Source organism: Salmo salar, chromosome 13, assembly GCF_965601325.2.
Source record: "Salmo salar chromosome 13, fSalSal1, whole genome shotgun sequence".
Taxonomy (NCBI): domain Eukaryota; kingdom Metazoa; phylum Chordata; class Actinopteri; order Salmoniformes; family Salmonidae; genus Salmo; species Salmo salar.
The window spans coordinates 50,934,788-50,950,201 of NC_138303.1; the positions used below are offsets into that span (position 1 = coordinate 50,934,788).

Here is a 15,414-nt window from a genome sequence, read left to right on the forward strand (position 1 = left end):
TTTGGAAGGAAAACTTTTTTTACTCATTGTCATTATAGGTCATATTTCATAGAAATCTGGAAACACGGAGCAGTTCATTTAAAACAGAAGAAAAAAAATCTCTACACTAATTTTGCCACAGCTGCTAAAAAAAAATAGGAGAAACACTGAACGAGCCTACAATTATCCAGCTGGCAATTCACCAACTGAATAATAACACATCATTCATTCATGGTGAATCAAATTCCTGAACTAGGCCTGAATTGAATTGAGATGGAATTGAATAGACCCTGTTACAGCAGCTATACCACGTTGTATAAACTGTGCCTAGACTACAGGTAAATTACATAACTAAAGAAAGAGCCATATAACAGTCAGACTACAGGATGCTTGGCACATAGCTTGGGAATGTGTGGGCTCATGTGTGGGCTTTAAGATGTCTTTCGCTCTCTTTCTCTGCCTCGCTCTGTCTCAGGCAGACATACTGGAACAAAGCAGGCTCAGTAGTATGGTGTCTGACTCTCTGTTATGTCTGTCTGAAATACTCCTTATCCCAAGGGGTGCAGATGTGGAGATGACCCCAAAACAGCAAAAAACAGCAACCCAAAGCAGCAAAACAAACATACACACAATCAATTGCATGTGCACAGCACACACACACTCTCTCTCTCTCTTTCACACTTGTTATATAAGTAAACCAACCAAAATCCAAAGCTATGGACCTCAGAAACTCTCACACTGTACAGTAGCCAACCTGTTGTGGGCACTGGGCAGCTTTATGAAGGAAACAGGAAATGGTTTGACTTACCCACGTTGAGGACATTGGCGGACAGGAAGTGGCAGCAGGGGAGGCTGGCCGTGCTCATGTAGGAGTCGCCGTCCGTCGTCATGGTAACTCTGGACCTCAGGGATGGGTTGGGAGAGTCCGTCGCCATGGCGACTCACGCTTCAGCTTCCAGGACCAGGATACAGGAAACTTGAGATGTGTATGTATTACTTCAAAAAAGTGTGCTCTCAAATCAGGAGATATGGCTTAGGTTGTTAGTTTCAATAGACTGATCAAGGGTAAAAGGGAGAGCTGTCTGTTTAGTCTAAGCTTGCTTTGAAACATCAACACAACTAGGAGGCCTAAAACTGTCAACAATGTTTCCAGAACGTTTCCAAAATTATGCAGAGCGGAGATATGCCACATCATCGCCTGGAGCACAGAACACAGGTCCCAGTTCAAAGGTCAAGGATCAAACAGAAGGGAGGGTCACCACAGTAGTCAGTCCCGTATTTCACTTTCCACTGAGATGGAGGAGACAGGAGAGCAGTGATGAGCAGTGATGACATCCATCTGATTACAGCACTGTTTCAGCCATGAATACTAAGTGGCTCTGGGCTGCGTGACAAACCAAACTTGAAGAGGCTTAGGAGCCAGGGGATGAGACAGGAGACACAGAACAAGTAGCACCTGTTGACCAGAGACAGACGGGAGATGTTAGTAAGAGCTCTTGAGACGAAACAACCAAACACAAAATAACAGATTGCATGATTAGGCAGGTATCAAATGAGTCACATGAAATTAACACGTAGACCACACCATAGACAGCAAACTGCTATACCTTTGCTGTGCATGGTCCCTGACAAATGAAAAAAACTACGTAGATTACATTAATATACTTTGCTATTTCGTATCCTTGGTGTGGGTGCACATGGAGCAAAAAATGAAATACAAATGGGATTCGGGAAGGGATAAAACGTTTTAAGACAGCTACATGGAATATCCCACTCATGGAGACTGTGAATACCAGTTTCCACTGTTTCTGTCTGCTTACGGGCCACTGAGCTCCTCGAAAATGTGCTTTTAAACTCAAATCATATGCCATGCCACAAACCTAATTTAGTGTTGTTGCAAACGCTTTCAAGATTCATTCAGGACACATCATGTGAGTAGATTTGGCCAGACAGAAGACCTAGACAAGGAAGAAAATTCAGTTAGACCTAAGTGCAAGATACTTCTATTTCCAAGATGGCATAGCAGTGCAGACGTTGTTTGTCATTCTCCCGTGTAAATTTTGTATTTTTCGTCTTTTTTGTATATATTTCAATATTTTCTCTTTTTCCATTTTTTAAAATTAAATATACCTTCCGGCAACCCGCCTCACCCAATGTGATACGGATCTGCTATTTTTAGACTTTATAGCTAGAACCTCCATCAGAAGCTAGCCATCAGAAGCTAACCAGCTAATTAGCTACTAGCTATTTAGTCATTCTTAGCCACTGCTAGCGGCCTTTACCTTTCGCACAGACACCAGCCAATTTTAGCCTGGATAATACTTGCCAGCCTGCACAGCGCGTTATCAACCCTGAGCATATTGTACTGCTTTTCTCCACTACACCACCGGATTCTTGCTGTAAGCTCTGGACAAGTGGCTATAGTGGATAACGCCCTTGTCCCGAAGCTAGCACCAGTTAGCCGTGAGCCAGGCGCACCTCCCGGCTAGAAAACAAAATTACTCCAACTACAATACCTCTGGACCCTTTGTCGACACGGAGCCCCGCCGTTCCATCGCGAATGGTCTGCCGACGTAATGCCATACGTTTTACCCTCAACCAGCCTTCGCCGGACGTCGGAGCAGACGCTTCTACTAGCCCCAGCCTGCTAACTTTTTTTTAAACTCCGTGTCTCCCGCTTGCCAGCGTAGTAACGACTACCTAGCGGCTTCCCTGTTTCATCTATTGCTGTTCACTGGACCCTATGATCACTTGGCTACATAGCTGATGCCTGCTGGACTGTTCATTAATCACGGTACTCCATTTTGTTTATCTGTCGGCCCCAGCCTCAAACTCAGGCCCTGTTTGTAGTTAACTGACCCTCTCTGCCCATTCATCGCCATTTACCTGTTGTTGTTGTCTTAGCTGATTGTCTTAGTTGTCTTAGCTGATTAGCTGTTGTTCTCTTCCCAGTCTTAGCTAGCTCTCCCAATCAACACTTGTGATTGCTTTATGCCTCGCTTTATGTCTCTCTCTAATGTCAATATGCCTTGTATACTATTGTTTTAGTTCACTGCGGAGGCCCTAGTCCCACTCAACATGCCTCAGATACCTCTTTTGCCCCACCTCCCACACATGCGGTGACCTCACTCAGCATAACTAGTGCGTCCAGAGATGCAACATCTCTTATAGTCACTCAATGTTTACCTCCACTGTACCCGCACCCTACCATACCCGTCTGTACATTATGCCCTGAATCTATCCTACCATGCCCAGAAATCGGCTCCTTTTATTCTCTGTCCCCAGCGCACTAGACGACCAGTTTTGATAGCCTTTAGCCGTACCCTCATCCTACTCTTCCTCTGTTCCTCGGGTGATGTGGAGGTTAACCCAGGCCCTGCGTGTCCTCAGGCGCTCTCATTTGTTGACTTCTGTAACCGTAATAACCTTGGTTTCAGGCATGTTAACATCAGAAGCCTCCTCCCTAAGTTGTTTTACTCACTGTTTTAGCACACTCTGCCAACCCTGATGTCCTTGCCGTGTCTGAATCCTGGCTTAGGAAGGCCACCAAAAATTCTGAGATCTCCATCCCCAACTACAACATTTTCTGTCAAGATAGAACTGCCAAAGGGGGAGAAGTTAGCCTGCAAAGTTCTGTCATACTTTCCAGGTCTATGCCCAAACAGTTTGACCTTCTAATTTTAAAAATTAATCTCTCCAGAAATAAGTCTCACTGTTGCCACCTGTTATAGACCCCACTCAGCTACCAGCTGTGCCATGGGCACCATATGTGAATTGATTGTCCCCCATCTATCTTCAGAGTTCGTTCTGTTAGGTGACCTAAACTGGGATATGCTTAACTATATGCTAAGCTAGATGCCCTCAATCTCACACAAATTATCAAGGAACCCACCAGGTACAACCCTAAATCCGTAAACATGGGCACCCTCATAGATATTATCCTGACCAACTTGTCCTCCAAACTCTGCTGTTTTAAATCAGGATCTCAGCGATCACTGTCTCATTGCCTGCATCCACTATGGGTCCACGGTCAAATGACCACCACTCATCACTGTCAAACGCTCCCTAAAACACTTCTACGAGCAGGCCTTTCTAATCGACCTGGCCCTGGTATCCTGGAATGATATTGACCACATCCCGGCATTAGAGGATTCCTGGTCGTTCTTTAAAAGTAATTTCCTCATCATCTTAGATAAGCATGCCCCTTTCAAAAAATGTAGAACTAAGAACAGATATAGCCCTTGGTTCACTCCAGACCTGACTGCCCTCGACCAAAAACATCCTGCGGCGGACTGCCCTAGCATCGAATAGTCGCCGCGATATGCAACTTTTCAGGGAAGTTAGGAACCAATACACACGGTCAGTTAGGAAAGCAAAGGCTAGCTTTTTCAAACAGAAATTTGCATCCTGTAGCTCTAACTCCAAAATGTTTTGGGACACAGTAAAGTCCATGGAGAATAAGAGCACCTCCTCCCAGCTGCCCACTGCACTGAGGCTAGGAAACACAGTCACCACCGATAAAGCCACGATAGTCGAGAATTTCAATAAGCATTTCTCTACGGCTGGCCATGCTTTCCTCCTGGCTACCCCAACCCCGGCCAACAGCTCTGCGCCCCCCGCTGCTGCTTGCCCAAGCCTCCCCAGCTTCTCCTTCACCCAAATCCAGATAGCAGATGTTCTGAAAGAGCTGCAAAACCTGGGCCCGTACAAATTAGCTGGGCTAGACAATCTGGACCCTCTCTTTCTAAAATTATCCGCTGTCATTGTTGCAACCCCTATTACCAGTCTGTTCAACCTCTCTTTCGTATCGTCCAAGATCACTAAAGATTGGAAAGCTGCCGCGGTCATCCCCCTCTTCAAAGGGGGTGGCACTCTAGACCCAAACTGTTAAAGACCTATATCCATCCTGCCCTGCCTTTCTAAAGTCATCGAAAGCCAAGTTACCAAAACAGATCACTGCCCATTTCGAATCCCACAGTACCTTCTCTGCTGTGCAATCTGGTTTCAGAGCTGGTCACGGGAGAACCTCAGCCACACTCAAGGTACTAAACGATATCATAACAGCCATTGATAAAAGACAGTACTGTGCAGTCGTCTTCATCGACCTGGCCAAGGCTTTCAACTTCGTCAATCACTGTATTCTTATCGGCAGACTCAACAGCCTTGGTTTCTCAAATGACTGCCTCGCCTGGTTCACCAGCTACTTCTCTAATAGAATTCAGTGTGTCAAATCGGAGGGCCTGTTGTCCGGACCTCTGGCAGTCTATGGGGGTACCACAGGGTTCAATTCTAGGGCCGACTCTTCTCTGTATATATCAACGATGTCGCTCTTGCTGCGGGTGATTCCCTGATCCACCTCTACGCAGACGACACCATTCTGTATTCATCTGGCCCTTCTTTGGACACTGTCTTAACAAACCTCCAAACAAGCTTAAGTCATACAACACTCCTCCGTGGCCTCCAACTGCTATTAAACGCTAGTAAAACTAAATGCATGTCCCCACCCGCCCGCCCGACTAGCATCACTACTCTGGACGGTTCTGACTTAGAATATGTGGACAACTACAAATACCAAGGTGTCTGGCTAGACTGTAAACTCACCTTCCAGACTCATAGTGAACATCTCCAATCCAAAATTAAATCTAGAATCAGCTTCCTATTTCGCAACAAAGCCTCCTTCACTCACGCTGCCAAACATACCCTTGTAAAACTGACTATCCTACCAATCCTCGACTTCTGCGATGTCATTTACAAAATAGCCTCCAACAATCTACTCAGCAAACTGGATGCAGTCTATCACAGTGCCATCCGTTTTGTCACCAAAGCCCATATACCACCCACCACTGCGACATGTATGCTCTCGTCGGCTGGCCCTCGCTACATATTCGTCGCCAGACCCACTGGCTCCAGGTCATCTATAAGTCTTTTCTAGGTAAAGCTCCACCTTATCTCAGCTCACTGGTCACCATAATAACACCCACCTGTAGCACACGCTCCAGCAGGTATATCTCACTGGTCATCCCTAAAGCCAACACCTACTTTAGCCGCCTTTCCTTCTAGTTCTCTGCTGCCAATGACTGGAACGAATTGCAAAAATTGCTGAAGTTGGAGACTTATATGTCCCTCACTATCTCAACAGCCTTGGTTTCTCAAATGACTGCCTCGCTTACCGATCGCTGCAGCTGTACACAGCCCATCTGTAAATAGCCAATCCAATCTACCTACCTCATCCCCATATTGTTTTTATTTGCTTTTTTGCACACCAGTATTTCTGCTTGCTCATCATCATCTGCACATCTATCACTCCAGTGTTCATTTGCTAAATTGTAATTACTTCGCTACTATGGCCTATTTATTGCCTTACCTCCTCACGCCATTTGCACACACTGTATATAGACTTTTTCTATTGTGTTATTGACTGTATGTTTGTTTATTCCATGTGTAACTCTGTGTTGTTTGTGTCGCACTGCTTTGCTTTATCTTGGCCAGGTCGCAGTTGTAAATGAGAAATTGCTTTCAACTGGCCTACCTGGTTAAATAAAGGTTAAATAATTTTTTTTAAAAACATAGGGTATTTTGATACAAATGTGGATGCATATTAATGAAAGGAGAGATAATATATAATAATAATACTTTTAAAAAATGCCATTCAACAGACGCTTTTATCCAAAGAGACTTAGTCATGCGTGCATACATTTTAAGTATGGGTGGTCCCGGGAACCAAACCCCCTATCCTCGCGTGGCAAGCGCCATACTCTACCAATAGAACTACAGAGGACCACAATTAGAGAGAGAAAGAGAAAGAGAAAGCGAGCAAGAGACTTGTAAATTCACAAGTTATTCATAACAGGCTGGAGGGAATAAATCTCAGTTCCAGGTAAAAATACCTTTCATCTTCAATAGAGCACATACACTGTGTTGGTGAGAATGCCAATCTCTATCTATTCATAGTCAAGAGAGGAGATCAGTGTTATCTTCAAGCGGGCACCAGACGAGACACCTAGACTTACTGTCTGCTAAGGCCGAGAGCAGGGGAGGGCATGTTTTGTACAACACCTATATATGAACGACATCACACTAAATGTACCACATACTTAGTAGTGTCACAACACCAATGCAAACATGCGCGCACACAGACACACACACACACACACACACACAGTCCCCAAAGATCTTTATTAGGGAGTGGTAATACACCAACTCACACATTACAAGGACCAGCCCAAAAAAAAGAGAGAGGCAGCGAACGAGAGAGAGAGAAAATATGACATGAATCATCATTGGCTCTTATGCAGTTTGGCTCTTGGTAATTACACTCATACAGGTAGTGATGTCTCAGGAGCCAAGTGCCTCAGCTCTGATTTTGACATGGCTGTTACAGGCATTTGTCTCTAACCTGGTTTGGGTTTGAATTACATTTTAGGTAAATTGGAGAGGAAAAATGCTGCTGGCTGTATTATATCAACGTCTCAGATTGCAGGACTCAAATCTTCATTAGCTGAAGTAACTTAATGCACAGTAGCCCACTCCAATTACCCATTTCCAACCAACGCAACTTCTCCACTCTGCTTCCTACATAAACCATTGATGTTTATCTACCTTTTATGTCGCTAGCATCCGCGCCACATTCCTCAAACTAATCCAACCATGGAGACGATGGCTTCACTGGCTTACAGTAAATACTGTTACTCCTTTACCAGAAAGTCCTTTATAAGCTGCCAGTACTGTGCTGTCTGTGAGGACAGGCTGCTGTGTTGTAATGCTACTGCTCCCAGGTATAGTGAACAATGTGTAGTGGGGGTGAGGGTTAGACTCAGGGGTTGGCTGTTGGCTGGCTGGGACGTGTTCAGAACTGTTAGGAGGGCGGTCAGACTGAACAGAGGTTGTCTTGAGTGCAGGCCCGGGCACGCCTGCCTCGCACATAGACAGAAATGCTTGATTTTGTGTGTGTGTGTGTGTGTGTGTGTGTGTGTGTGTGTGTGTGTGTGTGTGTGTGTGTGTGTGTGTGTGTTTTTGTGGGTGTGTGTTGGGAAGGGGAAAATGCACCTAACCCCACCCACGAACAGGCTCTTGCCAAGAGTATGACAAATCCTTCTATGGGAGAGGAGCCTCTGTCTCCCTTTCTTTCAGCCCAGCCCAGGATGTTTACTCTCTATTAGTGCAGGGACGGTAATGTAGCCAAACATTCTCACTCCCTCTTCACTCGCAATGACACACTACTCCCTATAGTGCACTCAGTTTTTCCCCTATATGTAAATCGTGACCACCACTTTTTAGTTTTATTAAATTATTTTTGTTTTGTTTTTTAAATAATAATTAGGATGGTAAACGTTTACAGTGTAAACTTAAACGACCAGATATAAAGTATGTATAAAAATGGAGTAATATATTTTTTAAATACGATCATCTTTGAGAACTGACAATCACCAAAATAAAAAGTAGACAGGGAGAATCTAAAATTCCCAAAATGGCATGGGGCCCCCATTGATTTTGTTATCATTTTTGAGTCACTCAAAAATGTGTTTTAACCTGCACATCACTAATTTGTGGTTTTATCTGCGGGGTGGGTGGGTTTAGGGCAGGGGTGTCAAACTCATTCTATGGAGGGCCTAGTGTCTGCGGGTTTTTGTTTTTTCCTTTCAATTAAGACAATCAGGTGAGGGGAGTTCTTTGCTAATTAGTGACCTTAATTCATCAATCATGTAGAAGGAGCGAAAACCAGCAGACACTCGGCCCTCCTTGGAATGAGTTTGACACGTGGTTTAGGGTAATTAAATATTGTGTGGATGAAGGCCGGAATGGTGGCGGGCAAATTGAATAAAGAGAAAACACCACCTTAAAAAAAATCCATAAATGTTTAATTCTTGTGCAATTTATACAGTATCTGTAGGCTACATTGAGGATTTTCTTTAATTATTTTAGCATATCTGGCATTAGTGTGAAATCATAAGCTTTAGGACCTAATTCGACAGTCACAAGATAGGGACTTCAAAGTTCTATGGCATGTCAATGGAACTGTAGCCTACTGTTCAGATGGGTTAAATGGAAACTGAAATCTGGACACCTCTCACATAGCCTTAATATGAGCTCTCCGACAGGAGTGGAGAAATATAATTTATTTCAGCTTCTTTAGAGAATATGAATGCCAGGTAAGATAGCACGTCTACAGATGGTAGCCTATATTTAACTGAAAGCTTATCAGAAACATGTTGGGTCGTTTTCACAGCCTTTTATTTCTTTACAAACAGATTTTTTTTTTTTGTCACTGCATTCTCTCCCCAGTCCCTAAAAATCAGAGATGACAGAGAACACTGGGAACACTACTAATGTCAACTAGATTACATCATTCATTCTAGCAATTTATGACATTCTGGTGAGCAATGGTTTATTTAGCCTTCTAGGGCAACAAATGACAGAAGAGAAGCTGCATGTATCTGACTATAGACAAGTTGACTTACAAATAGCCTACCAAAATGTCAGAAATTAACCGAAACATATTAGGCAAAATAAATCCATCCTCCAGTTCCTAAAAATCGGTCTGCAGTCTCTCACTGTAGCCTACAGCGCATTTTCTATATTAGCGGGTTAGGGTCAGGTGCGGGCCTTTGATTTTCACATACTGTATAGTCGAGCGGTTGCAGATGGGTTATTAGCAATTGCGGGCGGGTACAGGTGAACAAACAGCTGACCCATGCACCACTACAGCAATTTTTCTCTCAGCCCAATGACAAAGTGTAGATTTGCAGGAAACTAGCTTTAAAACTATAAAATGTTCTCTCAGCCTGTCACACCCTGATCTGTTTCACCTGTCCATGTTATTGTCTCCACCCCCTCCAGGTGTCGCTTGTTTTCCCCAGTGTATTTATCCCTGTGTTTCCTGTCTCTCTGTGCCAGTTAGTCTTGTATTTCCAAGCCTACCAGCATTTTTCCCGTTTTTCCTGCTTTGCCTTTTCTCCTTTTTCTAGTCCTCCTGGCTTTGACCCTTGCCTGTTCTGGACTCTGTTACCGCCGGCCTGACCATTCTTCCTGCCCTGACCTCAAGCCTGCCTGCCACTCTGTACCTCCTGGACTCTGATCTGGTTATGACCTTTTGCCTGTCCACGACCATTCTCTTGCCTATTTCCTTTGGATTTATTAAACATCTTAAACTCCAACCATCTGCCTCCTGTGTCTGCATTTTGGTCTCGCCTAGTGTCATGATACAGCCACATGACAAAATGTGTACATTTTACATTTACATTTTAGTCATTTAGCAGACGCTCTTATCCAGAGCGACTTACAGTAGTGAATGCATACATTTCATTTCATTTCATGCATTTTTCTGTACTGGCCACCCGTAGGAATCGAACCCACAACCCTGGCGTTGCACACACCATGCTGGCGTTGCAAACACCATGCTCTACCAACTGAGCCACAGGGAAGGCTATAGAATTATAGAAATTTGCTTTAAAACTGTAAAATGTTCTTTCAGCCCCATTGCAAAATGTATACAATTGCAGGAAATTAGCATTGAAAGTGTTTGTTTCACCCAGTCCCATGTCAAAAATGTCTAGAATTGCAGGAAACTAGCTTTTAAACTCTAAAAGGTTTTCTCCACCCCATGACAAAATGTGTAGAATTGCTCCAAGAGCGGAATTATGCCACACACACACAGATAAAAGACGGCTATACCTGTAAGACAGCTTCCCCTCGTTTAACTCTGTCTCTCAATGTCACAACAAGACACAACACAGACCACAAAATGAAGTACAGTTCTCATGTAGTAGATGAGTTGTAACTGAAACCGATTGTGCCATAAACCGCCGAAGAGACAGATTGAGCTTTGACACTTCCATCACTATGGCTGAGTCCCAAATGACACCCTATTCCTTAATGTAGTGCATTTGGGAGTCTGTCTCCTTGGTTGTTTACAGCACATTCGGTGTCGGTTACAACTAGCCTACTACACGAGTACTTTACCTTTGTGGTCCCTGTTGTGTCTTCTTGTGACAATGAGAGACAGAGAGAGCTAATCGAGGGGAAGCTTTTTTACAGGTATAGTGGTCCTCTATCTGTGTGTTTTATCCACGCTGGTGGTCAAAGGCTGCGGACACAATGGCTCTTTCTTTCACTTTTAGTAACTACTATAACGTTACTTTTACAGAACACACAATGGGTCTGGTACAAAACAGGCTTCCACTGTACACCACAGACTGATACTGAAGGAAAATCATTGAGTTTCTTCAGAGCCCAAGTTCAAAACACACAGGCACATACGGTATATTCAGACATGGCTTTAGGCTTCTGCGTCTCCAAATTGTGTAAATGATGTCACATTATCTGATATCATTGTTAGATATTGCTATATGTTAGATGTATTATTCACATCACTACAGGGTGGCAGGTTGCCTCGCAGTTAAGAGTGTTTGGCCAGTAAACGAAAGGACGTTGATATGAATCCCAGAGCAGACTAGGTAAAAAAAAATCTGTCTATGTGCCCTTGACTAAGGGACTTAACCCTAATTGCTCCTAGATGTCGCTCTGGATAAGAGCATCTGCTAAATGACTAAAATGTAAATGTACATTTAGAATAAATAACAAAATATGTTACAGTTGCCGTTATACATTAAACCAGTAATTCAATAACTTTTTGGCATTGTGTTGTGACCTCTCCAAACGCCTTTCAAATGTTCCTAATGTAGGCTTAATCCACAACATTAACTAAATAATGTTGTTTCTTGCCACAGACCAGCCTTTAATTAATTGTGAAGAGGCACTGGCTGCCACCCACCAGTTGGTCCTCCTTACCCACCCATTACATAGGAATCACTGTCTTTAAACTGAAAGGGGCAAATCCTAACTTAAGGTCTCCCACTGACATCAATGCATGACTAAGTGAAAATGTGAAAATGAAGTGGAAGGTATCATTCGCCCCATAATGATGACATATGTACAGAACCCACTGTCTCCTCATCAGGCTTGCGGCAAGAAGTCATGTATGTTTCCTGGGACACGGAACATCTACCTTGGCAGACGACAGCGGTGGAAACGGTATTTCCTCACTAAATACACAGGTTTACAGCTGATTTATAGCCTCTTAGCACATCAACCTTTAGCCTGCGGCGCCGCAAGGCTAGCTCTGCCACTCTAGCATCGAAGACCAACACATGGGACTCTGTGACACTTGTTACTGTATTTTATTTATTTAACCCTTTATTTTACCAGGTAAATTGACAGAGAACATATTTTCATATACAGCAAGGACCTGGTGAATTAAAGTTGCGAGATAAATAACAGGTTTGGTTGTATAAACAACAACAAAAGAAATAATGTGTTCACAGGAGAAATCAGATCCCTGAAGTAACATGAAGTCTCCTGTTCAGTTGGGCCTCCTCCCCTTTGCAGCGGGTTACATGGTTGTTTTTCCTTCTCTTTTAATCTCACTCTCCCATCTACAAGGTGTTGAGTTTCAGCGCCAGCCAGAAAATCCCCCCTAAAAACCTCAAAGGGGTGAAAACCTACACCGCTTTGACTAAACGCAGCAAAAACTCCAAAGGATATCTAAACTGCTCTTCCAATCAAATAGCACTGTTGTTAAAGACTGTTGGGGTTATGATACAGTACAGTCCCAATAGTTGATTTAAACTGGGCTTGTTTGAATGGCGTCTGGCTATACAAACCACAAGGGAGAGACTAAGCACACAACACACCCACACCTGAATTGCACAGGAAAGATTATTTTACCAATAGAAGTCCATCCCTGCTAGATAGTAAAAGTAGACTTGCCCTCACCACACCTTTGTGGTGAGCAACAACACTGATTTAACTGTAAGTAAGACAGGCAAGAAATAAGAACGGTGATATTACATTACCTTTCTGAGAGGAAATAAGAGACAGAGGACACAGCCAGGTCTAGCCTTGATGTTGGTGTGTTGTAGTGTGTGGCGTCCTGTGAAATTCCCCCACTTGGACAGCTTTACAACTATTATCCCCACACACACCTCCGTAAAATCCCTCACACACACACACACACCTGAGAAGCAGCACACACTACTCACTGCAACAGCCGGAAGTGAGTTATGTCATTTCAAAGAGCTTTGTCTATAGTGGGTATTCATGCTGGTGTGCGTCAACGCCGACAGGACATGTGAGGGCAAAGCCCGAGGTTTGGTAGGGGAGGGCCAGTACCTGTACCTAGGACAGGGTGGGGTGGGGTCAGCCGTGGGTGGTGAGCATGCACCAATACAAATCTCTCTGCCCCCTGTGGCAAGCAAAGAAAAGAACGTACTGCGCTACCACTGTTTGACAAGGGGAGATTGATTCAAATTCATTTGAATCTTTTTCTGCTTGTACTGTCATGAGCTGTCACCAAGATTAGATCAAGATGGAAATTGAAACAATTTAACAATAGGCTACGGGTAAGACATCTTTCCTTGTTGAGTGAGTCCTTCTATAGCATGTTTTCTTTTGAGACTAATACTTTGCAGACAATATTTGACTACTTCATTTCAGGGAAGGAGTAGGTTACGCTCTGATTGTAGGAGCAGGAAGATAAGAAGAGTAGCCTATTTATCACAATGGACTGATACAGATCTGTTATGCTAAGTTAAGCAGAGGGCTCAGTTGGTAGAGCATGGTGTTTGCAACGCCAGGGTTGTGGGTTCGATTCCCACGGGGGACCAGTACGGAGAAAAAAATGTATGAAATGTATGCATTCACTACTGTACGTCGCTCTGGATAAGAGCGTCTGCTAAATGACTAAAATGTAATGTAAAAAAATGGACAACACAAATCAAATCATATTGGTCACATACACATGTTTAGCAGATGTTATTGTGGGTGTACCGAAATGCTTTTGTTTCTAGCTCCAACAGTGCAGTAATATCTAACAAGTAATATCTAACAATTTCACAACAATACATACAAATCTAAGCAAGGAATGGAATTAAGAATATATACATATATGGACGAGCAATGTCAGAGCGGCATAGTTAACAGTTAACATCGTGTGTTAGTGGCGTGTTCAAGAGTCAAATTAACTTTTCCGTGGCCTATTTGGACAGCCCTACTGTGCAGGGTACTGAAGCTGGAAAGGTCATGCAAACTTCAAAAGGGACGCATGTGGAAAAATACAATAAATTGTCAGAGAAAAATATAGTAATCACAGGCTAGCAAAGGTCAGTCAGAAATGTATTTCTTCCATATAAAAGCATTGCGATATGTTTTGCATTGGTTAATATTCCGTTGGCATCATCAAAGGAACATCAAGTGTCTTTAATACATGTCAATGTTATATCATGTTGTAACATGATTTTCATTCTATATGGAAATATGTTTTACAATTATGTCAATTATTGTTTGAGAAACTGCTACTTGTTTTTTGTTCCCACAGTTCTTCTACCTTATTCATGAATCTTCCATGAACACAATGGCAATGTTACCACAGCCTTATCCACGCACACATACACACTACACACATGCACACACACACAGTGATGTGACTTCACACATGTAGCCTTCCTTAAAGGGCAAAGTCCTGCTGGATGTGCCTAAGAAGAGACTATGTCTGGACATGTCCAAGTCACCCTATGACACTTTATGATGTTGCTACATTGTAAAACAAACATCACTGCCAGACAACTACAGATTGGTACCACAGAGTCTGTTTAAAACGTGAAACAGAATTAGCTCAGTGCCTAGCCTCTTTTCACAGCTGCTGTGAGAAAAGAGTACTAAGTACCTAGTACTCCGACCTTATGTCAGTGTCTGTTAAAGCAATTAGTTCAGTGCCTGGATATATCCTAACCAGATGTCACCTGAGGTAATTATGGAAACTAGTGTGGGGCCAAACAAGCTGCTGTTTTATCTCTTTGGCAGGTGTTGTGCTGCCGGCTCCAGTGCTTCCTTCCTCATTGGGTTGTTTCCCACTGGGCACAGACGTCAATTCAATGTCTATTCCACATTAGTTCAATGTCATTTAATTGAAATGATGTGGAAACAACGTTGATTCAAACAGTGTGGGCCCAGTGGGTTGGGGTCTCCTGAGGATCCTGTGCTTTGCAAATAGAGATCAATGACTCACCCATCAGTCAACAACAAACACGAACCTCATCAAAGGAACACTACAACTCTATTCACAGATGTTCTACTACTCTATTCAATTATAAAGAGATTTTGATTCGCACAAAGCTGGAATTCTGTGCAGTTTTGATGGGCATGGGGCAGTGGGCTAAGAGGCCACAATAAAGTGGGACAGGTTCTAGTCTAGTCCTTTATCTGGTTGCATGGCGGAATGTTAGTGTTCAGTCGCCAAGTGAAACCTCTCCAATGAATTAAGTGCAGTGAATTCCATGCTGATAAAACCAACAGAGGAATACTGAGACTTACCTTTGTAGTCTACTCTGTCACTTCAGTCCCATTCTGTGCTGCCAACGAGCAGTGTGCTCACCCTGCACC

At 43.4% G+C, this 15,414-nt stretch overlaps 1 protein-coding gene across 5 annotated transcripts in view; it reads right to left on the reverse strand.

The window, feature by feature from the left end:
* The window catches only part of plch2a (phospholipase C, eta 2a), a 178,856-nt gene extending 165,725 nt beyond the window's left edge, over positions 1 to 13,131 (reverse strand). For 3 of the 5 annotated variants that reach the window (XM_045693350.2, XM_082960186.1, XM_082960185.1), the window contains exons 1-3: positions 12,831 to 13,131; positions 1,860 to 1,937; positions 788 to 1,435 (exon numbers count right to left, since the gene is read on the reverse strand). In XM_045693350.2, the coding sequence (XP_045549306.1) occupies positions 788 to 914 (127 nt within the window). In that variant the 5' untranslated portion in view covers positions 915 to 1,435; positions 1,860 to 1,937; positions 12,831 to 13,131. Of the gene's footprint in view, positions 1 to 787; positions 1,436 to 1,859; positions 1,938 to 7,578; positions 7,777 to 12,830 lie in introns of those variants that run through there. The other 2 variants (XM_045693352.2, XM_045693351.2) reach the window with 2 other exon arrangements.
* Between the last annotated feature and the right edge of the window lie 2,283 nt (positions 13,132 to 15,414).